General features: G+C 41.0%; 1 protein-coding gene across 1 annotated transcript in view; it reads left to right on the forward strand.

Moving 5' to 3' along the window:
• Positions 1 to 8183: 8183 nt before the first annotated feature.
• Positions 8184 to 26432, forward strand: part of WDR11 (WD repeat domain 11) — a 47984-nt gene continuing 29735 nt past the window's right edge. Inside the window, exons 1-11 of the mRNA XM_081005198.1 lie at positions 8184 to 8468; positions 10047 to 10158; positions 10970 to 11123; positions 15738 to 15911; positions 16774 to 16960; positions 19744 to 19909; positions 22200 to 22314; positions 22962 to 23157; positions 23971 to 24074; positions 24249 to 24425; positions 25994 to 26078. Coding sequence (XP_080861324.1) covers positions 8383 to 8468; positions 10047 to 10158; positions 10970 to 11123; positions 15738 to 15911; positions 16774 to 16960; positions 19744 to 19909; positions 22200 to 22314; positions 22962 to 23157; positions 23971 to 24074; positions 24249 to 24425; positions 25994 to 26078 — 1556 coding nt within the window. The 5' untranslated portion in view covers positions 8184 to 8382. The remainder of the gene's footprint in view (positions 8469 to 10046; positions 10159 to 10969; positions 11124 to 15737; positions 15912 to 16773; positions 16961 to 19743; positions 19910 to 22199; positions 22315 to 22961; positions 23158 to 23970; positions 24075 to 24248; positions 24426 to 25993; positions 26079 to 26432) is intronic.

Consider the following 26432-nt stretch of genomic DNA (forward strand, 5'->3'; position numbering starts at 1 on the left):
ATGTTAATTATTGCTGACACCTTAGCCCTGTCTAGGGAGATAAAGAGTCTAAACTTTTGTTGACACTGAGACAAAACCAACCAAAAAGTGAGGGGTGTGTATGTGCCAAGGAGCTCAGTGGAGACAAGGAAGAGGCTGGAATAGCAAGCAAGGCTTCTCTACGAAGAGCCTTGGGCCAGAGGCCTTCTGTAGGCTCACCCCCATCAAGCCCAAGTGGATAGAGTCAGAGAGGAAATATCAGATGGAGGCTCTGTGGGTGGCTGAGTCCTATGTCCTGTCCTATAACTTGAGGGTGCTCCTGGATACAGCTTACTCAAGCGTCCTCTGCAGATAGCAGTGCCTTCTATCAATCTTGCATGATTCCCCAGCTACAGCTATTCCTGGTCAGGGATAGCCTGGCCACTGTAGTCAATGTGCTGATAACCTCCAGGCTGGCTTACTGCAATGCACTCTAGACTGCCCTTTGGTCTGGTCTAGAAGCTCCAGCTGGTGCAGAATGTAGTGGCTGCTGAGAGGGGCAAGTAGCTGACATATGGCACCACTATTAAAACATCTGCAATGATTGCCTATCGGCTACCGACCAAAGTTCAACTTTCTTGTTTGCAAAGCCTTAAACAACTTGGGCTCAGACCAGCTTAGTTAAGTACTGCTTGAACCCTTCTATCCTACCTTGATCACTGAGAAGAATATCTATAGGAGCATCTTTGGTTGTCTCCCAAGTTGGCAAGGCTCATCTGATGTCAACACGAAACTGAGTCGTCAGGCTTAGCAGCCAAGTCTTGCGGAATGCCCTTCCCATAGAGATTCTCTAGGCATCATTCAAATTAATGTTTAAGAAAAGAAAAAATCTTAAAGTTAGCTGGTGATCTGTGATTCTCCTTACACAGGGAGGCCCAGCATGTGTGGATGTCCTCCCAGTTGAACGACGTGGCCCAGGGAGAGAGGGAAAAATAGTGGAAGTGAACAGCTGGCTTCGCAAATGGTGTAAACAGGAACGGTTTGGATTCTTAGATCACGGACTGCAGTTTCTTGAAGATGGACTTCTGGCAAGCGATGGGCTGCACCTCACAACGGTTGGGAAGAATGTTTTTGCCAAAAATCTCAGAATCCTCATCAGGAGGGCTTTAAACTGACTAATGTGGGGGAGGGAGACAGTGCTCCTGATCATCCAAATGTCATAGACCAAATGGAGCAAACAGCACACAGACCTAGTGGTGGGAGGAAAAAATCCTTAAATAAGAGACACGGGGGAATGATTAATGGACTTCAATGTCTGTACACTAATGCGCAAAGCATGGGAAATAAACAAGATGAGCTTGAGCTCTTGGTACAGCAAACTAAATATGACATAATAGGCATCACTGAAACCTGGTGGGATAAGTCCCATGATTGGAATGTAATAATGGAGGGATACAATCTATTTCAGAGAAACAGACCAGACAAGAAAGGAGGAGGAGTGGCGTTATATGTCAGGGATGTGTATAACTGTGAAGAGATCCAAGATTTAGAACCTCAAAGCTAAAGTGAGAGCATTTGGGTCAAAATTAAGGGAGAGAAGAATAACAGTGACCTCATTGTGGGAGTTTACTATAGATCCCCAAGCCAAACGGAGGACATAGATGATGCCTTCCTGGAACAGATGGCCAAGCATGCAAAAGGCAGGGAGATAGTAGTAATGGGGGACTTCAATTACCCGGATATTTGTTGGATGTCAAACTCAGCCAAGAGCATAAGGTCAAACAGATTCCTCACTGGCCTTGCAGACAACTTCATTGTCCAGAAAGTGGGAGAAGCAACAAGAGGAACAGCCATTTTAGATCTGGTCCTAACCAATGTTGATGACCTGGTTAGTGGGGTAGAAGTGGAAGGATCATTAGGCGCGAGTGATCATGCTCTTCTGAAGTTTACTATACAGCGGAAAGGAGCAGCCAAGCATACTAGGACTCAATTTCTTGACTTTAAGAAAGCCGACTTCATAAAACTTAGGGAAGTGCTGGGTGAGATCCCATGGGCAGTAATACTAAAAGGAAAGGGAGTTCATGATGGCTGGGAGTTTGTTAAGAGGGAAATAGTAAAAGCACAACTTCAGGCAATACCAATGAGACGGAAACATGGATGGTGCCTAAAGAAGCCAGGGTGGCTATCTAAAGAACTTTTAACTGAGTTAAGATTAAAAAAGGATGTGTACAAAAAATGGAAAAGGGGGAAACCACCAAAGAGGAATTCAAACAAATAGCCAGCACGTGTAGACACAAAGTCAGAAAAGCTAAAGCACAGAATGAACTCAGGCTTGCTAGAGAGGTTAAAAGCAACAAAAAAGGCTTTTATGGGTATGTTCGTAGCAAAAGGAAGAACAAAGAAACAGTGGGGTCACTCAGAGGAGAAGATGGTGAAATGCAAACAGGGGACACAGAAAGGGCTGAACTCCTCAATGCCTTCTTTGCCTCAGTCTTCTCCGATAAAGAAAACAATGCCCGACCTGAAGAATTTGGAGCAAATGATTCAGCAAAGGAAACACAGCCCAGAATAACTAAGGAGATAGTACAAGAATACTTGGCTAGTTTAGATGTATTCAAGTCTCCAGGGCCAGATGAACTGCATCCAAGAGTATTAAAAGAACTGGCAGATGTGATCTCAGAACCACTGGCAGTCATCTTTGAGAATTCCTGGAGAACAGGCGAAGTCCCGGCAGACTGGAGGAGGGCAAATGTTGTCCCTATTTTCAAAAAGGGGAAAAGAGAGGACCCAAATAATTACCGCCCAGTCAGTCTGACATCAATACCAGGGAAGATTCTGGAGCAGATCATTAAGCAAACAGTCTGTGAGCACCTAGAAAGGAATGCTGTGATCACCAATAGTCAGCATGGATTTCTGAAAAATAAGTCATGTCAGACTAACCTGATCTCGTTTTTTGACAGAATTACAAGCCTGGTAGATGAAGGGAATGCAGTGGTTGTAGCCTACCTTGATTTCAGCAAGGCATTTGACAAGGTGCCCCATGATATTCTTGTAAAGAAGCTGGTAAAATGCGGTCTTGACTATGCTACCACTCAGTGGATTTGTAACTGGCTGACTGACCGAACCCAAAGGGTGCTCATCAATGGTTCCTCTTCATCCTGGAGAAGAGTGACTAGTGGGGTGCCACAGGGTTCTGTCTTGGGCCCGGTCTTATTCAACATCTTTATCAACGACTTGGATGATGGACTCAAGGGCATCCTGATCAAATTTGCAGATGACACCAAACTGGGAGGGGTGGCTAACACCCCAGAGGACAGGATCACACTTCAAAACGACCTTGACAGATTAGAGAACTGGGCAAAAACAAACAAGATGAATTTTAACAGGGAGAAATGCAAAGTATTGCACTTGGGCAAAAAAAATGAGAGGCACAAATACAAGATGGGTGACACCTGGCTTGAGAGCAGTACATGTGAAAAGGATCTAGGAGTCTTGGTTGACCACAAACTTGACATGAGCCAACAGTGTCACGCGGCAGCTAAAAAAGCCAATGCAATTCTGGGCCTCATCAATAGGAGTATAGCATCTAGATCAAGGGAAGTAATAGTGCTACTGTATTCTGCTCTGGTCAGACCTCACCTGGAGTACTGTGTCCAGTTCTGGGCACCACAGTTCAAGAAGGACACTGACAAACTGGAACGTGTCCAGAGGAGGGCAACCAAAATGGTCAAAGGCCTGGAAACAATGCCTTATGCGGAACGGCTAAGGGAGCTGGGCATGTTTAGCCTGGAGAAGAGGAGGTTAAGGGGTGATATGATAGCCATGTTCAAATATATAAAAGGATGTCACATAGAGGAGGGAGAAAGGTTGTTTTCTGCTGCTCCAGAGAAGCAGACACGGAGCAATGGATCCAAACTACAAGAAAGAAGATTCCACCTAAACATTAGGAAGAACTTCCTGACAGTAAGAGCTGTTCGACAGTGGAATTTGCTGCCAAGGAGTGTGGTGGAGTCTCCTTCTTTGGAGGTCTTTAAGCAGAGGCTTGACAACCATATGTCAGGAGTGCTCTGATGGTGTTTCCTCTTGGCAGGGGGTTGGACTCGATGGCCCTTGTGGTCTCTTCCAACTCTATGATTCTATGATTCTATGTTCTCTGTGTGTGCTGAGCATATAGGGATGTTCTCCCCGTATCGGAGGTCCTTGCAATAGTCACACGCAACACCTTGTCCTTCATAGTGCTGGGCATCTTGCTAATACCACCAAACAAGGTGCTCAAACAGAGACAACTTCATAGGAGTGCAATTCCAATTCAGCATTTTCCCCTTCTCCACCTTCCCTCTCAATTATCACTTCTCTACGCATCCAACCTCCTCTCAATTATCACTTGCCTTTGCCTTCAGCCTCTCTCTTTACCTAGCAGAAGATAGCCCTGAATCACTGAGTAGCCAGTCACTATTACGATATAGAAGCAATGCAGCTGCGAGCTGCTAGCTTGAAAATATCACATGATGGAATGTTGGGACTGTTCTGTGGGAAACAGAGGGACAGTCAATTCACAGTGCGAAGCACTGGAATTAGCTCAGAGTGTAATATGAGCTCTTCCTTTTGTTCCTGTACAGGAAGTACAGGAAGTGTTTGTCTCTCGACTGCTGGAGCTTGAAGAGAGCAGTCATGTTTTTTGTAACGCTGCAAAGACAGAAATAAAGGCATGTAAATACGTTTCTGTCTATCTCTTTCCCCTGCCGGGGGGGCAGGAAAGAGGGGGGGGTGTTCTTCTCACGCTGAGAAGGATCGCCTATCGCAACCTAGCCTGGATCTTGCTGGGGAATGCAGCCAGGGAGGTCAACAAGGAGATCAAGCCGGGTGCCTGGAGAGTTGCCAGTTACTACTGATATAGGCTTGAATTCCGACAGTCACAACACACAAAGGCACTGGATTGATATTATCTTTGATAACTGCAGAGAGGTGAGTAGTAGTTATCTACTAGGGCAATAACACTGGCTCTAACCTTGCTGTCAGCAGCTACTGTAAATTACTATTTTTGCACTCCCCTGATGAAACTCCTCAGCAGCTCACCTTAAAACTCTAAGGCTTAAGGCCCCATAAGCTGGTGTTACAAGGTTACACTCAATTAAAAATGCTGTAAATCAATTGGCTTGCTCCAAAAAAAGGCAATCAGCAAAGGCAACCTTTGAGGAGTTTCTGACAGAACAGCACTGCTTCCAGATAATCTGTTTATTTAGCACTCCTCCTGATTTGTAATTTTTTATGATTATTATTTAATTACATTTCTATACTGATCTTCATCTGAGGACCACAGGGCAGCTTACAATATAAAAATGCAAAAATACAAAAATCTATAACACAATAATGAACAAACACAGTTCCCCCCCTCCCCATTTTAAAAGGCCATAGATTGTTTCATTAGCCAAAGACCTGAGAGAAGAGGAATGTTTTTGCCTGGCACCTAAAGATATATAATGAAGGCACCTTACCTTTCGTCCTGCACTTTCCAGGGACAGGTCTACACTTTAAAATTCAATGTCTGAGATCTTTTATTTTTCTTTTCTCCCATCACGTTGCCCAAGGAAACACGCTCTTTAACACTGGATCAGAACAAACAGCAATTCGGGTTTGCTGACTACAGTTTGCTGCTATTCAGCAGTAAAGAATGACTTTTTGTGGGGAAAGCACCAGGCAACAAAAAAAGCAATCAGAGGAAGCTTTAAAGCACAGACCTGTGCCTAGAAACGCAGCACAAAAGGAAGTCTGGATGAGCCCTACATCATAGTCAAGGACTAGTTATACCATATTTTCCAGTGCATTTCCCATCACCTTTCTTACTGATTACTTTTTTTTAATAAGCAGGTTTGTTGAACACTGGTGCACCTTGTAAAAATGTACCCCTTATTAGGGGCATTGTATGTGAAATTGTAGGATTGTGCTCTGATGCCACACCCTGAAATGTTCTGTGGCGCTGCAGTAGGATATACCTTGCCCATTTTGTTTCCAGAAACTGGTATGTATCTGTGCAGAACAGATCTTGGCTGCAAACAAATGGGTTAGGTAACAGGTAAAAATGGCCGGAGTGTTTCACTGCACCATAGCAAGACCACTGATCTCTTTGATTATATGGGATGAGAGCAAAATACAGGCAGCTCTGAAGTAGCCGTTGGACTACTGATTGCTTCAAATACATTGGCAGTCAGTTGGCTGCTCTTGTGCATAACCTGACTATGTTGGAGTGCTAGTAGAAAATGCAAGTAAAGCATATTGAATTTGAATGTGTGAATGCTATTTGAATCAGAAACTGTAATATTTCCATTTTATCAGCAGCTGCACAGCATCTTATGTGTGGGTGCTGTTCAATGTACAGTAACTATAGTTCCACAGCTGGTGACAGCTGTGGAGAAACTTTTCACTAATGATATTCACACAATAAATGTTGCACAGTACCTACAGGGAAATGGGACAAGAAGCCCTATCTTTGTTACTGCCCTCTAAAAAAGGGGGGGCTGTAAGTGTAAAACTCTTGTGGGTGGCAAGAAATTGCAACATGGCAGGACTTCATACCTGACTGAAATCCTATCTGCCTCTTCTATCTAGGCATAGCAAAATATTATAGCTGTCTTTTTAAAAATGGAATGAAAAATATCCACTTCTCAGACGCTGCTCACCTTATAATAACAGGTGATTCCACAACATATGGGGAATCAAGGCTGGAAAAGGCCACTTTAATAGCTTTAGGGTTGGCATCAGGGGAGGAAAATCACCCTGCACAATATGTATGCAAGATGCATCTTCCCATAAATTTGTGTAACCTACACACAAAGGGCTGTGTGTCAAGAATAACATAGAAAACCAGATGTATCAATCTGGTGGTGTCTATGATAACAGCACATTGACTGGGAAACAGAATTATCCTATTGTTTCTCAAAGCATTGTTTGGAAAATGTGTTTGTCTCTTCCCATCAGGGGATTAAATTTCTGAATTATTACAATACAGTATCACAAAAACCTATACAACTCCAGATCCTACAAAATTGCTGTCACCTTGCTACCTCACAAGTCTATTCAAGCCAGACAAAGCAGAAAATAGCAATCACTCTTTGCAAACAGCTTATCAACACAAGGCATTATCCAGAACAGCAAAACCCTCAAGTAATTATAGAAAGCATGAATGGTGCAGAGCCAGGAGTAAAAGAGCAGCAGGAGAAACATTCTCTGATCTGCGCTTCCAGGGAACTTCCTTACTACCCAGCTGCCTGGTCGTCTTTTGTCTTCAATACAGCACCAAGCCAGCCTCTGCCCACTTGGGAAGGACAAATCACAGAGAAAGTACAAAATAACATGCTTTTCAGTCCCACAAGGCTTGTTAGGCTTAAAAATAGATATCTTCTGTAAAAAGCTGCCAGTTACCAAGCAGAAAATTATTCTTAAGGAAAGAGTTTTCATCCAAGCTTGGTCAGGTAACCTTGTCTTGTTTCTTTCTAACAACCTCAAGGCAACAAGCAGCAAGCCTGTGGTTTTCAAACCGTGTTCCAGAGAACCCTTAATTACCTTACACTAGGAAAGAGAAATGTCGGGACTAGGGGCCAAATGCAGCCCATCATGCATCTCTATCTGGCCCTTGGGATTCTCCCCAGGCCACCCCCCCCCCCAGGCACGTTGGTCTCTAAGCCGCATCCTTCACCAGCCCTTCTTTGCATCCTCCTTGACTGTTTTTGACTGGCTATATACTGTATCCTTGAATTCAGGTAATGCCTCTTGTTCACCTTAGGTGAAGGGTAGGGAGGGTTCTGTGAGCGCCTAAAGTGCCAAGTAGTCACATTCTTATTTCTTCTACACACACTTTTGCTTCTGGCATCCCTGGCACGCCGCCCTCCGCCAAAAAAACCCTCCCAAAATAAATTAGAATTGCGAATATCGTGCATTTTCCTGCTCTAGATTTAGTTACATCTCCTTCCTTCCTCTGAACAATCCCTGCCTCCTCGCTCTATCGCAGGGCAGTAAAATAATAAATGGCAGAAATCCCGTCCGCGTGACTAAAGCGAGAAACTAAAGGCAATGTCTTCTCTGAAGGCTCCTGAGCATGCTCAAAAGAGAACGAAGGCCGGTTAAGCAACAGCAGTTTCCGTTGCCTTACTACGCGGAAAAGAATCAGCCGGGAGTCCTGCCCAATCTTTCCTAGGATCCCCTCCAACACCCCCGTCCCCAACACAAGCTCCAAACTGAACTATCATTTGGGGGGCGGAACCAATCTTCTTCAGCTGAGGGGGTACACCGGATCCGTCGGGGAGCTGGATTGGTGGTGCGCCATCTAACGGAGATCGCTTCCTTCCTTAGTTCTCCGTAGGTACTTTTCCCTGACCTGTCGGCCGCTCTGGCCCACCGGTCCGCCCCCACCTTGTTCCCTTCACAGCCATGCAGCCCTACATGGTCAACATCAAGCTGTCGGCCCGGACCCTCACCGGGGCGCTCAACCCGCAGAACCGAGGGGCGGCGGACTGGTGAGTGGGGGAAGCGGCGAGGGACCGGGGAGGAGGCGGGCCCAGGCCACGCAGGCCGGCGGGACACAGAGAGAGGGTCGTTATAGCTCCGCGCGAGCTACCAGAGAGAGAGAGAGAGAGAGGTGGCCGTCCCATCTCACATGCTGGAGTAGACTTCAGCGAGGCTTACTCGCGAGTAGGCGTGCACAGGGTCGCAGTGTATGGGCGTGAGAGGGGCGCCTAAGACCGACCAACCTTATGGCCCTAATGTGAGAGGGGATTTTAGGGGCAAAGGAGCCATTGTTTCCCTGAGGCGTGTAAGCTGCTAATGGCAGTTGAGTGAAGTTCATAGAGTCTTCAAGAAGAGTTGTGTAATGCAAACTATTGGTAAAGCCTGTATGGGGTTATGGTGCAAGTGTATGTGTGTATGTATATACAGTGCTTTTTGGGGGGGGGGTACGCAGGGGTAAGCATACCCATAAACATTTTGTGAATCTTTTGCTTTTGTCCATTTACTGTGCTGTATTTATTTTTCCCGATTTGAACTATAAAATGGTGATTTTCTTGAGTCAAAATGAGAGTACCCCTAAACATTTTTTTAAAGCACTGTGTGTGTGTGTGTGTGTGTGTGTGTATGTGTGTGTGTGTTTTATGGATGGAACCAGTGTTTTTTTTTCTTTAAAAATGTTTAGGAGTACTCTCATTTTCCTGCTCATATTGAAATACTGCTCCTCAATGAGGCTAAACTTAGATTCACAAAATGTTTAGGGGTATGCGTCCCCCCAGAAAAAAAGCACTGTATGGAACATGTGTGGGCTGACATGTATGTAACTTTGACTTCTCTGCCGAAGGCACACTCTTTCCAAGGTCCCCCAAGACAGACGGGTGCCAGCCATGTGTGGGTTAAGAAAAGGATGTCAGGTGTAGTGCTTGATTATGGGAGCAGCCAGCATAATGGGCATGTGAGCTTTGGCAACTGGGTTGATTTCAATCAAGTATAGGATGAAGAAACTTGAACTGGTTTGGTTGTCATCTTTCTGTCTCGGGAGACTACAGAAGAGTGCACCTTCGGGGGTAAAGTCAAACCGTTGGGAGAGTTACAGCGCTTGCTGTGGCTGTAGAGACCCATACAGGAGAGGCGTGTTTTGTTGCAGCCTGTCCTTATTAAGCAGAAGTGAAAGCTGTTTGTAAAACACTTAAGATGTCACGAGCGGAGGGATTTAGGGTAGGGTGGAAATAAAAGCACAAGACTTGCCTTCACTGGAAAACTGAAGGGAAAAGTCTCCTGTAGTTGGTAAATACAACAATTTGGGGGTTCTTTTTATGCGTAGGAGTGGTTGCCAAAAGATTCTTTCAGTTCTCTAGTGATTCAGCTAGAGTTGCTTTCACTTCCCCTTTTTTTTGGAGTGGAGGATGGTTTGAGACATTCAGTGACTATAACTTTGGATCTAATTTATTTCTATAATTTATATACCACTTAACACCAGTCTCCAAGAAGTGTAGTTTAATCATGCATTTCATATGTTTTGGCTTTGTTTTTGTTCTACGGCTTACCAAAATTATGTTTCTGTGTCTGACAGTATGATTACTATTTTCTAGGGGCTGGCAAGGGTTGATTGCATATGGATGCCATTCTCTTGTTCTGGTTATTGATTCCAAGACTGCCCAGACCCTACAGGTTTTGGAAAGGCACAAAGCTAATGTTGTCAAGGTAAGTTAATAACATTGTAACCTGTTTAATGTAAAAATCAGGTAAGAGAAAATAATCAAACAGCAACCCTATCATGTTTAGGCAGTAATTGCATTTGTTTTCATAATGCTGTTTCAGTTGTAAGAAGTAACAAACGTATTGCTATCTAACCACACCTTTTGACAGAAGTGTTCATGTTCAGTGTTCCAGTGAGCCATTATTTTCAATCAAGATATTTCATTCCTATCGTCCAGTTCTCTTATTTTTCTTTTTTACCTACCGCTCAACATTTTGTGGCTACAGAGTATATTCAGAGGCTACAGAGTATATCCAGTCTTCACTGGGCTCTTGTGGGGGGAGGTGCTTGTTATGGTTTTTTTTAAGTTTGTTGTACTTCTCCACATCTTGGTGGTCCTCCTCATGCTTTGGTTTAATTTCTGTCAGCACTTACCACTTGATTTCACTGTCAGAGAGAGTGCTGTGAATTTGAAATTTGTTAATTTCAAATTGCCATATAAGAATATTGGTGGTATTAGATTTGTTTGCCCCTTGGGATTTATTCACTCTTCCCAATTCATTTATTACTTACTATACAACCTCATGTTACAGATTTGTAAGTTGCATATACTAGAATTAGTCTCAGGTTCTAATTTCTTCAGTTCCTTTATTTATTTATTTATATTAAATTTATATACCGGCCTTCATTTGTAGATCTCGGGGTAGTTCATGACATAAAAATACAGTATATAAACGCAATTCATTAAAAATAGTATTTCATGCTTCTGTTTATGTTACAAATATCTCTGAATGTTGCTTACCTTCCTATGTTTAGGTTAAATGGGCTAAGGAAAACTACCATCACAATATTGGATCACCTTATTCTTTGCGCTTGGCTTCTGCTGATGCCACTGGAAAGATCATTGTTTGGGATGTTGCTACAGGAGCTGCTCGCTGTGAAATACAAGAGCACACAAAACCCATTCAAGGTAAGGAAACTTTTGTATGTGTGTGTGTGTGTGTTACACCATCGTGCAGTAATACAGTGGTACCTCGGGTTACATACGCTTCAGGTTACATACGCTTCAGGTTACAGACTCCGCTAACCCAGAAATAGTACCTCGGGTTAAGAACTTTGCTTCTGGATGAGAACAGAAATTGCACTCCAGCGGTGCAGCGGCAGCAGGAGGCCCCATTAGCTAAAGTGGTGTTTCAGGTTAAGAACAGACCTCCAGAACGAATTAAGTTCTTAACCCGAGGTACCACTGTAAATGGATTTGCTAGCTAAAAGAAGAAGGTTACGAACAATAAGTAGTCAATCTGTATGCTTCCATTTACATTCAAGTAATTCCTGCATGTGTGTTCCTTCTTGCGTGGAAGACATATTTCATGTACCTGTTTTTAAACATTTAATTTGCTTTGCTGGTGGGACTTTTGAATAGGATTGTACTGTAAGTATATCTGTTAGGAAAGTCCAGAGGCCCAGGATGGTGAGAAGTTTAGAAACCGAATAATCCTGTGAGGAATGGTTGAAAGAGCTGAGTGGGTTTATTCTGGAGGAAGATTTAAGAGGAGACAAGATAGTGGTCTTCAAATATCTGAAGGGCTCTCATGCAGAAGATGGAGCAGGCTTGTTATCTGCTGCTCCAGAGCACAGGTCTGCAATTAATGGGTGCAAAGTGCATGAAAGCAGATTTCAGTTGAACATTAGTAAAAACTTTCTAAAAGAAAGATTTGGTTTAACAGTGCAGCAGGCTGCCTCAAGAGGTTGAGGCCTCTTGTTTAAGTGAAGCTTGGAACAGCCACCTGTTATGGAGACTGTGGTTGCATCTTGCAGTGCAGATCCTACATTGAGCAGGGAATTGGGATTAGATGATTCTTAGGTCCCTTCCAACTCTATAATGCAATAGTAAATCCTTGCATTTCAAGGTCATAACTCTCTTCTCATCTCACCTCCTCTGGGCATAACAATCTCCCCCCTTAGTTTTCTGTACCCACTACCCCCTCTCACATCCTCCATGGTCTTACAGCTTCTCTTGGTTTATTTGTCCAATATTGACTTACTGTCTCGTACTGCTGACAAAGTCTAATAAATATAAACGACCCTCAATTTATTGTGTGGTTTATACATTTTGAAAAATGTGTTTATTTCAGTGTTCTGTTGCTCCTATCTATTTCTATTAGTGCCATAGGGAAAGGGTTTAAAACCTGCAGAGTTGGGCTTATACAGACTTTCCAGCCTTGTTAAATATGACAAACAATGCCCCATTGTTCAAGGCTACCCTAAACTTGTTAGCTCAGTTTCTGGAGAAGGCCACTCCGTCGCTAGGCAACAGTGAATTAGTTCAGCAGCTGCATTTCAGCTTGTGGTACAGGTTGTATAACTGCCGATTTGCATCCACAACCAACAAACTACACTATCACTGAAGCTTGCATACCCAGACTTGTTCATATTTTTTGCTTCATCACAATGCCTGGCAGGTGGGGGAGAAAATTTGGGATCTTTTATGTGAAAAGTAACAAGTATCCTGATATTTCTCTTGATGATGCCAGCAAAGCAATATTGGAGAAGACTGATAATGATATAGACTAACTTGCAAAAATGAAACATTGTATAGAGTCATAGCTCAGTGTCTGAGCCCCTGTAAAAGGTCTTCATGTCATCTCTATCTTCTTTTTCAGCCCTTTGGTATCATGTAATTGATCTAAGATGGATTTGGTTTAAAATCTAATAAAGGTATTTATGGTAACCCTGCCAGATCTATCATTATCAAATGGCACTAATTGCTCAATTTAATATCTTTCAGTAAAAGGCAGTAATAATATACAGGGATTCCCCTTTAAATTGTGAACTGTGGCATCTTGAGCAAAAAGAAAATACTGTATTCAACATTTTCTCTCTCACTCCCCCCCCCCCCAATTAATGCCCTCTAATGTCTCTCAGTTCTCTTGTGGCACTCCACTCTCTCTCCCCCTCCCGACTTTCCAGGAAGCTGTGCATCTCCTGCTGTGTATATGCTGCCCACATTCCTCATTATCATCACAGTTATAGATGTCTTTTATTCCTGAAGTAAAATTCACAGCATCTTGGTGAAATTTAATTCCAGCATGGGCTTTCATGAATAATTGATAGTTTGCTTGCCAAGTTGTCTCATAAAATTTTTCATGTACCATAATGACCCAAAGATTCCACCCCCACCCCTTTACTGCATTGCTAAAAAGCTGGTGAAGTTACACGAAATCTGTGTTGATTGCTTCTGATGATGATGTGGAAAAGGAAATGGTCACAATGCATAACTTAACTATTCAATGCTGAATACTTTTATCTAATATTAAGGTGTTTAATTGCTGAAAAAGTTTTGCTGTTATTTAGTTCTGATGTTTCTCTGTGGACACATTCGTTATCTATAAAGCTGCCCACATATGTAAGGTAATCTTTAATGCATTCCTCAATTGTTGGCAACATAAAAATGAAAGCATTGTAATTCCCTTCCAATAATTATTCACATTCTCTTCAGAATTCATTTTTCTTAGATGTCATTTTTACTTATTAATTTTAGCTTCCTCTGTCACAGAAAAGGAATAGTTTAAAAAGAGAACAATGATATATAGATTACTTTTTCCCAATGATGGAGGTGGCTGATACCCACATGATTTTTTGGCCCTGTCTCCTTTTTTGCTCTGTTTTAGAAGTGGCAGCCCATTTGTATAATGCCACACACCAAATTGCAGCAAAATTGTGTCATGCAACATATCCAACTGCAGCCATTTTCTGGCTGGCACCCCATAACATTTTCTCAAAACTCCAGATGTGCCCACTGGTCCCAAAAGGTTGGCAACCTCTGACATAAAGTTTAGTTTTGTGTAGACTTAGGTATTATTTTAAATTGCTTCAGGACTTTCCTAGTGAAAAGTGATGTTACAGTATAATCCTAAGATTTAGATTTATTAGATTTGTAAGTGCCATTTGAAGATCTTTATTGCTAGCTGATGGGCATAGAAATAAAATCTACACCCATTATGTCAGATATTCTGGAACAGTTATTGATCTGAGCCTTGGTGATCCTAGCTGTAAAAAAAAGAAAAAGACTTCATGATTAAGATTTGCTGAAACAACTTACTGCTTAAAAAGTGCAATTGAAATATGAATTCTCTTCAGTGAACTTAGTGGCAGGTTTTGGGTTTATATTTCATTTTTCATGCTTACCTGTGAAATACAGAATGTGTATTAATTGGTTGTCTTTAATCAAGTCTTCATTCATCTCTGTTGCCCATGGGGTGGGAAAAATTTCCACCAGAAATTTTTGTTCATTTAACATTTATAAGCCACTTACTAGAACAAAAGACCTCTAAATGGCTTACAATTTTCTTGGAAGTGCAGAAGAAACATCACGTAGCACCTGCAGAAGTGCTAGTTTCACAGACCTAAGTGCTTAAATGGGCATACACTGGATCAAGTAAACAGGTCTCAAACTGTTGATGGATTTATATACTAATAAATAGCACCTTTAATTTGGCCCAGTAACACATTGGCAGCTAGTGCATGTCTCTGAGCAGGGCACTGTGTTATGTCTGGGTCTCCTGTCAGTGGAGAATACTACAGCATTATTTGGATTGCTGATTGTAGCTTGAAGTAATCCAACATTGATGTCATCTGTGCCTGAACTACTAAAGTCACCGTATCAAAAAAAAATTCTGTTGGAATTAATTCATAACTATGAAAGTTGCAAATACAGCATTAGGTAATGTTGGCAGCTTAAAAGTTTTTAGCTAAACTTTGCTAAATACAAGTAAATAAGCATGCTAGGGAAAATATTTCCAATGCACCTTGAAAAATTTCTGCATTTTCTGCTGGACAAAATATTTTGGTTGAAGAATAACAAGTCTTCTGTGTACATGTGGAAACAAACAATCGTCTCCACCCTAATGGGCTGCTTGCTTGAAGCCAGCTCAGATCTCTCAAAATATTGTGTTAACACCATGTTGTTACAGTAGCTATGTTTTCAATTTTTATTTTCAAACCAATCTTCTTGCCATACCTCTCCTTCCTGACTTCCCAGTTAACAAAGGGAAAATGCAATTTACACTTGCACACTTATGTGGGTTTGGCTCAGGATTCCTTAACTGCTGGTTTTTACTAGCTTCAGTCTCTTTTGATGTCAAGCTCTACCCATGTACAAGTGCCATGTTCTTTCACTGATTGCAAATGTTCTGGGATGTCCTTGGGTGAGATACATTGGCAAGGGTTGGCAGCAGGACCTGGCTGAGTTGTGTGAGCTCTTGGGACCATGAGTTTGTATGAGGAAAGAGGTGCTGGCTGTGATGGCTCTCGTTACTTGTAAGATGGTTTGAGCAATTCTGGTATCAGTTTTTCTTTTTGCATCAATAATGAGAGCTCTAACTTTATGTTTTACTGATGCCACATTCTGATGTTTGCCTCAGAAACCTAGAAGATGAAAAGGGGAGCTGTTATTTTTAGTTCCAAGATTGACTGACTGTTTTCATCTCTCCCTCTCTTTCCTCCACCTTTCCTTTCCCTTCCTTTCCTTTCCTTTCCTTTCCTTTCCTTTCCTTTCCTTTCCTTTCCTTTTACTGTTTGACAGACATGCAGTGGCTGTGGAATCAGGATGCCTCTCGAGATCTTCTCCTTGCAGTTCACCCACCAAATTACATAGTGTTATGGAATGCAGATACTGGCACTAAACTCTGGAAGAAAAGTTATGCAGAAAACATCCTTTCTTTTTCGTTCGATCCCTTTGATCCTTCAAATTTGACATGTGAGTTCTGTTTTAGGAAAGTATGTTACCTTTCTGTTCTACAGGACTGAATATTGCTGTCATACAAAATCTTGCTGTTAGATTGTAACATGTGCCACAGAGGCTTAAAAATGCAACATGAGAACTGAGAGTGAATAACATCGGACAGCTTCATTAACCTTGTATTATTTTAGAGGTAGTTTGTGGGGGAAATGAATCTGAATGGTCAAATAAGATTGTGAAGGGAAGTCATGAATTCGTAGTTAATTACAAAGTTTGCCTCAAGTCAAAGTTGTGGAGAATGAAATTGTAGCTCATATTACAATGCAAATACAGCTTTATCATGCCTATGGGGTGTAATAATTAGAAATGAGGAAATAGCTTCTGTGTATTACATGTGAAGAGATACGTAGCTTGGCATGTTCACTCAGAAGATGGTCCAATTAAATTCACTGGAACTTGCTTTTGGGTGAGTTGTATAGGACTACGTCCCTTTAGTCTCAGCAAGCATGGCCAGTGGTCAGAGATTATGGGAATTGTGGTCCAAAACACCTTGAAGGTGCCTGGTTGGGGAGATTGCTTTGGGATAACACAATATAGTTGAGGAGCTGCAAGTAGGTGAAAATTAGTGAAGAGCAACTGTGTCTGCCAGTAACCTTACATAATTTTTTTTAAAAGGGTTAAACTTCCATGGCCTCAAATAAGAATGGATCATCTATCACTCTTTTCCACAAGGATGTTCCTTTTATCAGTTTGCCATGTATTTCAGCATTCGTAAAATTTGTTACCACTTTTCATTCCAGAAGTACATTGAAAAGTGAAATGCTACCATCAAATCTCTCCTCATATTTTACAGTAATAACTGTCTCTTTTCTTGGTGCAGTGCTTACAAGTGAGGGAATAGTGTTCATTTCGGACTTCTCTCCTTCCAAGGCTCCTGTCAGTTCAGGGAAAAAGGTTTACATTTCCAGCCCTCGTTCTAGTCCTGTTCATAACAAGCTGGTATCTGCTGCAGGGGCTAAAAAGGCCCTGGACAAAGTAAAAATTCTCATCACTAATGAAAAACCAAGGTAGGTCTTAAGCATGTGTTTTCTACTGTGCTCACAAGACTTGTTCTATATAGTTAAATCTATATAATGCCTACAGTGCAAGGCATGTTGTTCTGGCTAATCAAGAATAGGGATAGGGTAAGCCCAGTATTCCATTTTTGTGCTTGAGACCTGGGATTGCTGTCAGTGTTTCAAGCCATATATGGCTGTGAAATATCAGGCTTTCAGAATGAGGTATTTCCTTTATCCATGTAGACATGGTTACTTACCAGTTTTCCCTTTGTGACTTAAGTTATCTTGCTTCAAAAAAGTTTATTTACTTTTTCACTTTTGAAACAAGATTGCTGCCAACTGGAGCAGACTTCTGCTTGTGCAACCAGCACAACCAGCTTGTGCAATCCATCCTGTGTACCCTTGAAATCTGCTCCGGGCATCATTTGGAGCAAATTTTCGGGGCGTGTTGGAGACTGCTTGCGGGGTGAGGAGAGGAAAGCAAAGTCCCAGTGCACAAATGTAAGTCTGCTCGTGCACCATTTGGATTCCTCCCAAAGGGAAGCAGTGAGTAAATTTCTACTCTAAGAAGTGATGATTGGGTCAGCTCTACCAATAGGTAAGGGAAGGCAGCTCATTTTCAGATTTTGGAGTACCATTGCAGGGCAGAAAATCATAAGTTGTTTGTTTTTTTATATTCTTTTTGCCATTTGAGGGTGGTCTTACATAGAGTTTATTGTTTGTCTTGGCCAGTAGGGCTGTTTCTAAACAAAGATGACATTATATCCGTGGTTCCCAGCATGGGGCACATGCCCCACACAGGGGCAATTTGATTTTTAAGGGGGGCAATTTGAGAATGAGTTATTAACAGTTAATGGCCTCTTAGGTTGCCTTCACATGAGTAGGAGTTCTTTTTGAATAATAAGAATTTTATGTTACCAGGGTGGGGGGGTGGTTGTCAGGATTTTAGAGATGCTTAAGTGGGGCATGGCCAAAAAAAAAAAAAGGTTGGAAACCACTTCATTATATTCAGTAAATAAGCCAGTTGGACCTTTCAAAACTTTCTTTGAATGGACTATAAACTACTGCGTGCATTTTCAAGCACTGGAATTCATGGACAAGTTCCAGGGATTTGGATTCTGAAAAAAAGCAGTACCCTGAATCATTATCTCATGAAAAAATGAGGTTGCATGATAATTGTCATTATAAACTGCCCAGAATAAAAATTTCAGTAGTGCAATAAGAACATTTGAAGGGAGGGATGGTATTTTTGTTGTTGGTTGGTTGGTTGTATTTGTTGTAGCATAAAAAAATAAGTTTATATAAATTGCTTCAGAATTTATCTATTTGTTCACATGTGGTGGTATTTCTACATGGTTGTGGGGCATTTGAGAATGATCACAGGGAGGAAATGTGGTAAAAATTGGCTTCCTGATTGTGTAGTCTGCTGGAAAGCTCTCCTGTAAAAAGCCCTGTTTAAAATGTGTGCTCTTTTGTGGGTCTTGGAAGTGTCTACTGATGTGTAAATGTGTGGGGGGGGGGATCTCTGTTGATTTTTTAAATATTACCACCTATTAAACTTGATTATTGCATTTTGATATTTTTCCTGCAAACAATCAAACATTAAGCTCCATATGGCACAATTTTCCTTCCTTGTTGCTGTTTTTCATCCTGAATACCTTTAAATGTGTCAGTAATTGTTTTAACAAATTCATCAGACTGTATTGTGAATCAGTGCTGAATGCAACATGTTAATGTTGGTAAGATCAATACTTTAATGAGAGCTTTAAGTTTTGAACAATAGGCTTGATGGCATCTCATTTTGCAATTCTTTGTGAATTGTGATCTCGTGTCAGTTGGAAGGGCATGAAAAGCCTAGAACTATTTACATTTTCTCCTTGTCAAAAAGGAAACTAGTGGGGCAGCTGCCGTTTCTTTGTTGCCCAGTAATGATAGAAGTATTTTCGGTGATGACTTGCACATGCCCTTAAGAATTATGGGTCTTACCCAAGTTTCATTGATTTCAGTGGGACAAGTATAATTAACTTTGTCTGAATTGGAGCCTTTTATTAGGATTAGACAGATGTAAGTGCTTGCCCTATTCCATGCCCCTCTCAGATTGCTTTAAGTGAGTACATGCAGGTATGAATAAGCTGCAAAGGCTGAAATATTATAAATAAATGTGATATAATAGTGGTGAATTTCCATTTTTCTTTTGCTGTTCTCTGTAATCAGGGATGGGAGAAGAGGGCATTGAACATGACAGGTGGGTTATCGTAGCTAAAAACTAAAAGGGTGTGATGGTGGTGGTTGTAAACCCATGTAGGGAGCCTGGGTTTACTCCAGAACCTGAACCTGCGATTGCAACTGATCCTGGCTCTGTATGATGTTTTCAAAGGCACATTTGTCACAGTTTACATGTTCAGGTTTATACTTAAAACTTAGGTGTGTACTTGAATATAACCTGTAAGATTGTTCTCACTATCCAACCAATACGTCTACTCGGTTAATGAAAGAACCCTCTTTTTCTTGGCCCGGGCAAAACCCTTTAAAAATGCTTACTGCTTCCCTTAGTAACTAATGTAATGGCTCGGCTGTTCTTAAGAACGTGGAGAGATGCTGCTTTTATAGTTGCATAATCAATTATTGATGAGAGAAGCATCTGAGATGGGCTTGGTAGCTGTTTGCAAAGCTTGATTACATATAGCTGTTTAATTTGATCATAAATTGCATTTTGGATATTTGAACACTTGAAATCCTGGACCCTTTGCAATGAAATGTATTTTAATAAGACTTATTTGTGATGTGTCTAGTGCTGAATCAGTAACACTGAATGACTGCCTTCAGCTATCCTACCTGCCTGCCAAGCGAAACTACATGTTGTTACTCTACCCAAGAGAAATCTTGATTCTTGACCTTGAAGTAAACCAGACAGTAGGTGTGATAGCAATCGAAAGAACAGGAGTGCCTTTCCTCCAGGTAATAAATCCATCTTGCCATTGTGCATGCCTTCGTTTTCATTTTATCTTTAGATTTCCATTCTGCCCTGTATTTGTCCAAAGCTGTAGATGACACAAGAGACAAAACACTTTAATTTGCAGGCTAAATGCAACCCTGTGCTAAATAAGCTTGTTTCTTCCACAAAGCATTTCCCAAAGGTTTTATTGAGACTTAGTGCCTTGGCTCACTTGCTCTGTTTCCTTATGGAATACAGATGTTTCTGTTGATACACTGGATGTGTGCAAAAATCATCCAATACAAAAGTTGTGAGTCAGTGAGGAACATGAAAGCAAAGGTTGATTGCTAAAAAAATAAACTAACCTTGAAGGGGAATTACAACTGACAGCTATAACCTTGAGATCACTTTTTCCTCCTTGCTAGCACTATTCCAGAATAATTGTTGACAATTTGATTGATGTGAGCTGTTGAAGATTGTGGGTGACAAAATGGAGACTAGAACATAAGGCTGCAATCCGAATCTACTTACCTGGGAGTAAGCCTCATTGAACTCAGTGGGACTTACTTCCGAGTAGGCATTGCTAGGCTTTGCAAAGTGTATTTTATAAAATCCCACAAATACAATAAGCAGTTGCTGGGTTTTTATTGTGAGTTTGGATGCTGGTAGTCTTGCGGTCAATGTGTAGTGATAAGCAGTAAGGTATGAGACACTTAAGAGTCTGACATGACCAATGATTCAGCTCTTTAGTGTCTGCTAGAAAAATCCACCTCATTTTGTGGTATTATAAATATTACTAAAGTGGAAACAACCCCATAGTGAAAAGAAATGGCATGTTATACTTGTTTAGAAGTTTCCTCCAACAAAGGCACAAGCTTATTTGAACATCTGTTTCTGCTTGGTTAGGCAGCTAAGTCATGTCTAAAGCCTTATCTGAGCTGCCTTGATCTTTTAGAATATTTTATTTATGTGAGCTAAAAAGAAATAATGCTAAGCTTTATAGCTTTTGTCTGAAACTAAAATGTGTGTGTTTTCTCACTTATGTGAATGGTTCGCATTTATGGCTGCTAAGATGGTGCTATTTTGAATGTATTCATAAAAAATAAAATTCACTTTCATGTGATTATGGCAACAGAGGTTTATTATTTTGAGAAAAGAATTAAAACCTGAATGATTCCATTGATACAAGCACTCATGTGTTTTATTATGACAGAGTAGCTGAAATCCCCATTATAATTAAACAATAATATTGTTTTAACTAAATAATAATAAATAACTATAATCAGCTTTCGAGACATCTGAAAAATCGTTCATTGCAAAGCTGCCTGTAATTGGGTGTCCTGTCAGACATTTAAGTTTTTTAAATCTCATTCCCCAGTCTTTCTCTGCTGTGCTCGGTATCGCCATCAGTGTGGGAACAGCTGAAGCTGTCTTTGCTAGAGGGGGTTGGATAGAGCCTCTCATCTGATGTTTAAAGAAGTGGTGTACCTGCTGGTTGTCATATGATGTGCAGTTTTCTTAAACTGAATGTTCTCACTATACATATATACCCAAGGTTTTCAATACAAATTTTAAGGTGTGGTGGTGGTGAGTTAAATCTTCTACTACTTCTACTTCTACTATCCAGGTTCTTTAGACGGTATTAAACTAAATTATTGCATGAGCGGAACAACTTCATCTTGTACAATGGCAATTTTGCCCTTCTTCACTCCCTCTGTGTACCCTATGCTGCCCCCAAATCCTGTCCAAAGGGTGGAGGAAGCCTCAGATCAGATTTAGGGGTATGTGGGACGACGAGAAGGGGAAAATGTCCTGTTGAGCAATCTGAAGTGCTGCTTGTGCACTTATTTAGATCAGTACTTTGCACTGCTTTTTGCAGGGAAATTGCCCACTGTGGGGGGACAGGACACCTTCTATCACCCGTAATCATTCTAATTTTATATTATGTTAAGTGTGCATTTACTCTAAGCAGTAAATTACTTATTAGCATTAATAATTAACATATTCAGCCCTTTCTTTTTTGCAAGTAACCTGCCAGACTACCCTGTGACATGTACAAGCGTGTGTACAATTGGGAAAAATGGATTGATAGAGTTCTGTTTGTCTAATAAAATAGTAGGCTTTTAAAAAATGAGTCCCATCCTATTCCATAGTGAATAATGGGTCAATAAACTTTTAGGACGTTTGAGATATCTGTATCAAGTCCTCCTCTTGTTTACGTGATTTGTGCAGGTTTATTAATATGGAGGGTAAGATTTCAATAGGAACATGAAGAACAATATTAAACTTGGGGGTTCTTGTTTGTTTGTTTAGGTAATCCCATGTTTTCAGCGTGATGGGTTATTCTGCCTGCATGAAAATGGCTGTATTACTTTGAGAGTTCGCAGATCTGTTGGTTGTGTAAACAGTACATTAAACGAAGATCCAGGTGAGCAAGCTACTCCAGTCTACCGAACTAGGTATCTAGCATTTGAAGTTACAAATTCAATGTTACAACCAAAATTTGCATTTATTCTTATTAAAACTTTGGCCATCAATTTTCCTACCTGTATCATTTCCAGTACTGTATAGTAAATAACTTGAAGGTGTTTGATTACACAAGTCAAATAAAATTCCCCCACCTGGCCCAATGCTGAGATGGAGATGAGTGTAATCCCAACTTTGGCCTTGCCTTTCACTGGCAAATATTGCTGCATTGGCCAGCAATATATGTAGCACTCACACTGAAATAGGTTAGTGACCTCTGGCACAGATTCATTAAAATAGACTTGAACAGGGTATGAAAGACATAAAGCTGTAGATGTGACAAATGTACCCTGTACCCTCACATTCTAAATGTCTTTTTAGTAATTAGTTACTATGTCTTTATTATGTAAATCCTCCAGTGTACTGACCTGCCTCTGTTTCAAATGCCCCAATATTTTGTGTACCTCTATATTATTAAAAACATTGTCCGTTTTTATCATACTATAGATGTAACAGTGGTAACCAGCAGAATTAGCACAAGAGCCCGGTGGTTGCTACATTTGACTGAAAGCTGTGTGTATCTGCTATCTCATGTTTTGACATTTGCAGAACCTGACCCCATTCAGGAGCTGGTCTATGACTTACGAAGTCAGTGTGATGCTATCAGAGTTACCAAGACCGTTCGCCCCTTCACTATGGTGTGCTGTCCTGTGAATGAAAATTCTGCAGCTCTCATAGTCAGTGATGGTAGAGTAATGATATGGGAGCTGAAGTCCATCATTTCAGGCCGAAGTCAACGGACTAGGTAACCTTACTGAATGTTCAGGGTTTTTTTTAATTAGTAGTTTAAACACAAGGAATCCGTGGACTTGACTAAGCTGCTTCATTTCTAATGTTTATAACCATGTTGTTTAGTACAACTTTCTACAACAAGGGTTGTTGTTCAGCAAAGCTGTCATTTAAAATGAGCAGCCAGATGACTATGGCTAATAGTAACGTCTGACAAGACTTGTATATGATTTATACTAATGTTGTGTGTATTAGGCCACAATTAATAGGCTTATTGCACCTGTGTGATACAGCATGGGTTGTCATCTTGTTTTGTGTATTATTCTTGGTAATAGTGGTGCTGTCTTCTCTCACCTTCAAAATCAGTGTTGATATAAAATGAGCTCTCTCATTCTTAAAAGATCTCAGTTAGCTCCTCAATATCATTCCATCAGTTTAAATAGGCATGATCACAACAAGCTATGTCTGCACAGAGGACAAACTTGTATATAGCAGAGAGGTGCAGCATGTTGATGTCATCTGTACATGAGGCACTCTAAGGGATCTCAGTTGACACAGAATGGGGAAACCAGCCATTAATTGCAACAGTGCAGTAATGTGCTGTGTTTTACTCTTGCCCCTGGACATGAATGCCATTCGTTTCATGAAGGAATACCATCAGGGTGGAGGACTAATCAGTTGTTAATTCCAGCCACTGAGAATCAAGGATGCTCCTTTTTGTAGAAAAGGAACCTTTCTGCATAGGTCATTCTGGATTCTGTTTGGTGGTCAGGCTAAAGCATGATATAACGTTTCATTCTTCAGTTTTATTGTAATTGTCTTTTTGCAGCAATTCAACTGCATCACCTTTGTACTCGCCAGTCTCATTCTGTGGAATACCTGTTGGGGCATCTCAGAATAAACTTCCGGACCTGTCACTGGATAATATGATAGGTAAGAGTATGTGAGCCATAACAGTCATCTATATTTTACTTCAGCTTTGGTAACTATTTTAGCTTGCTATAGTATTCTAAAGCAAAAAGCTGTGTTTCACAGTTTTGAGATTGGTAATTGCTTATGGCCAAATCATGAAATCTATTTTGCTTTTTCTGTTATATTGTACATCAGGGCAAGGCACACTTTCTACCGAAGAACAACAAAAAAATTACTGTTTGCAAGAAGTGCATTTAAGGTTCCTGCTAACAGGGCTTCTTTCAGGACTCCCTTTGCCTCCCTTTGCTATCCGCATGTGCCCACCTCTCACCACAAAAAACTTAAAACAGTATCAGCCTCTCCTTGCTGTCGGTAAGTGTCTTAAACAGTACAGTTGAATATATTGCTCATTTTGACTTTTTGCAGTGATACGTTTGTATGATAAACTGTGTGTCATTCTGGGGACTATTGCTGTCTGACATAGCATGCCCTTGAGTTGCTTGAATTACTTCCCAGAATAAATGCTGTCTTAAAAGAGAGATGAAAAGTTTTTCCAGTTCTTAGATATTCCTGCCATATATATTATTAATTTTGTGATTTGTATCCCATTCGAAGACAAACGTTTAGTGTGGCTAAAAATGCATTTTCCCTCTCATTAAAATACAAAATGCTAAAAGAGCAGTGAATTTAAATGACCCCAGCTAAATACCTGCTTAACTCTGGCTCCAAAATGCCAATCAGCACATTAAGTCCTGGCTTATGTTTTAATATAATGCATTCTAAAAACTGGTTTAGTGAGGTATTAAAATGCATCTTCTGAAAGCAATTAATGGATTCAGTGTATAATGGCTGACCTGATCCCATGCTATGTGAAGAAATCCAAATTGTGCCCACTCAGATCTTGTCATGGCTTGCCTTAGCTTTTACACAGCACAATAGATTTTTGAAGGTTCAGTACTGACGCAAGTTGAAGTTTGATGCTTACTGTGGCAAGTTTCTCACTGACTTTTTAAAGGAAGCATTTATGTATGAAATGAGTCCTAAGTTCAGTGCATTCATTCTGCTTGTGCAGTGACAAGGTAATAAATCAAAATCAGTCTATCAGGATTCTGCCTTGAAGGTTACTTATGGTTTGGCACCCTCCTTACTTGAATATGCAGTGGTATCTCAGTTTTCGAATGTCTCGAAAGTTGAACGTTTCAGTTTTTGAACGCCAAAAACCTGGAGGTAAATGCTTCCGTTTTCGAACGCACCTCGGAAGTCGAATGGCTTCCGCTGAGTTTTTTTTCAATTTTCTCTATTGAGTTTGCAGACCACCCTTGAGTGGTATTCTCTTCCGGAACAGATTATGTTCGAAAAACGAGGTAGGGGAGCGTCTACCAAATGAGCAGACAGAAAAATCTGTCCCTCCACTGCCAGCCTGCTTCATTTCTTCGTTTGGTTGTAGATGAAGGGACTTCCCTTCCTTTACGGCTGGCATAGAAATGTAGTTGGCTGGTGGAGGGGTTGTGGAACATTCTGTCTCTCCTCCGACAGCTCATTGAATTTCCATGCTTGCTGCAGAGAAGGAGAAGCTTCTTCCCCCTGGCCTCCTTGGACGCTATCTTTGCAAGCATAGGAGTGAGAGTGGCCCATTTCACTTCCACTGTGCTACCCACTTTCCTCCATGGAAGTAGTCTATGTAGCCTATGGCTACCCGGTGAGCTCTTACACTCAAGGCTAGTGTAGTTACCAGTGGATCGGGCCTAATGTTGTGGGTGGGTGATGTAAAACCTGCCTAGCAATCTAATCAATCACTTGAGGATGAGTGAATAAAGGAAACTATGTGGAAAAATAAGTATAAGAGATTCACTTTTGTGGCGGGGAGGGGGACAAAGTTGATTTTAAAATGTCAATGTGATTTCTGTAAATTTTGCAATTATTCAATTGACTCCTTGCAGGAACAAGCAATGGCTCGGTCCTGGTGTATAACCTTACCAGTGGGCTCCTACACAAAGAGTTAAGCATTCATTCCTGCGAAGTCAAGTGAGTTTCTTTAAATAGTTGTTGATTTTCTGGAGAAAGGAAGATTAAAGTGTTTAATGTGCTATAAGCAATGCTGGCATTTGGCTTAATCATAAAAACTAAAAAGGAGTCAATGCAGGAAGATTGTTCAATAGGGTGGTTTTCTTTTGCAAATAGAGCCATAGTTCTGTGAAAACTGTTCTGCTTTATAAATATTTGAATTGGTAACTAATGTGTGTGTGTTGATCAAGGCTGAATATAAGCCTTTGTGTCCCTAGACATTGCAGCATAGAGAATTTCTGCCTAATGTGAGTCTGATTACAGCTATATTTATAAGGACCATACTATGTGCAAGGCGGTTCCACAATTCTTCCT

Source organism: Podarcis pityusensis (assembly GCF_964106645.2).
Source record: "Podarcis pityusensis genome assembly, chromosome: 5".
Lineage (NCBI taxonomy): Eukaryota > Metazoa > Chordata > Lepidosauria > Squamata > Lacertidae > Podarcis > Podarcis pityusensis.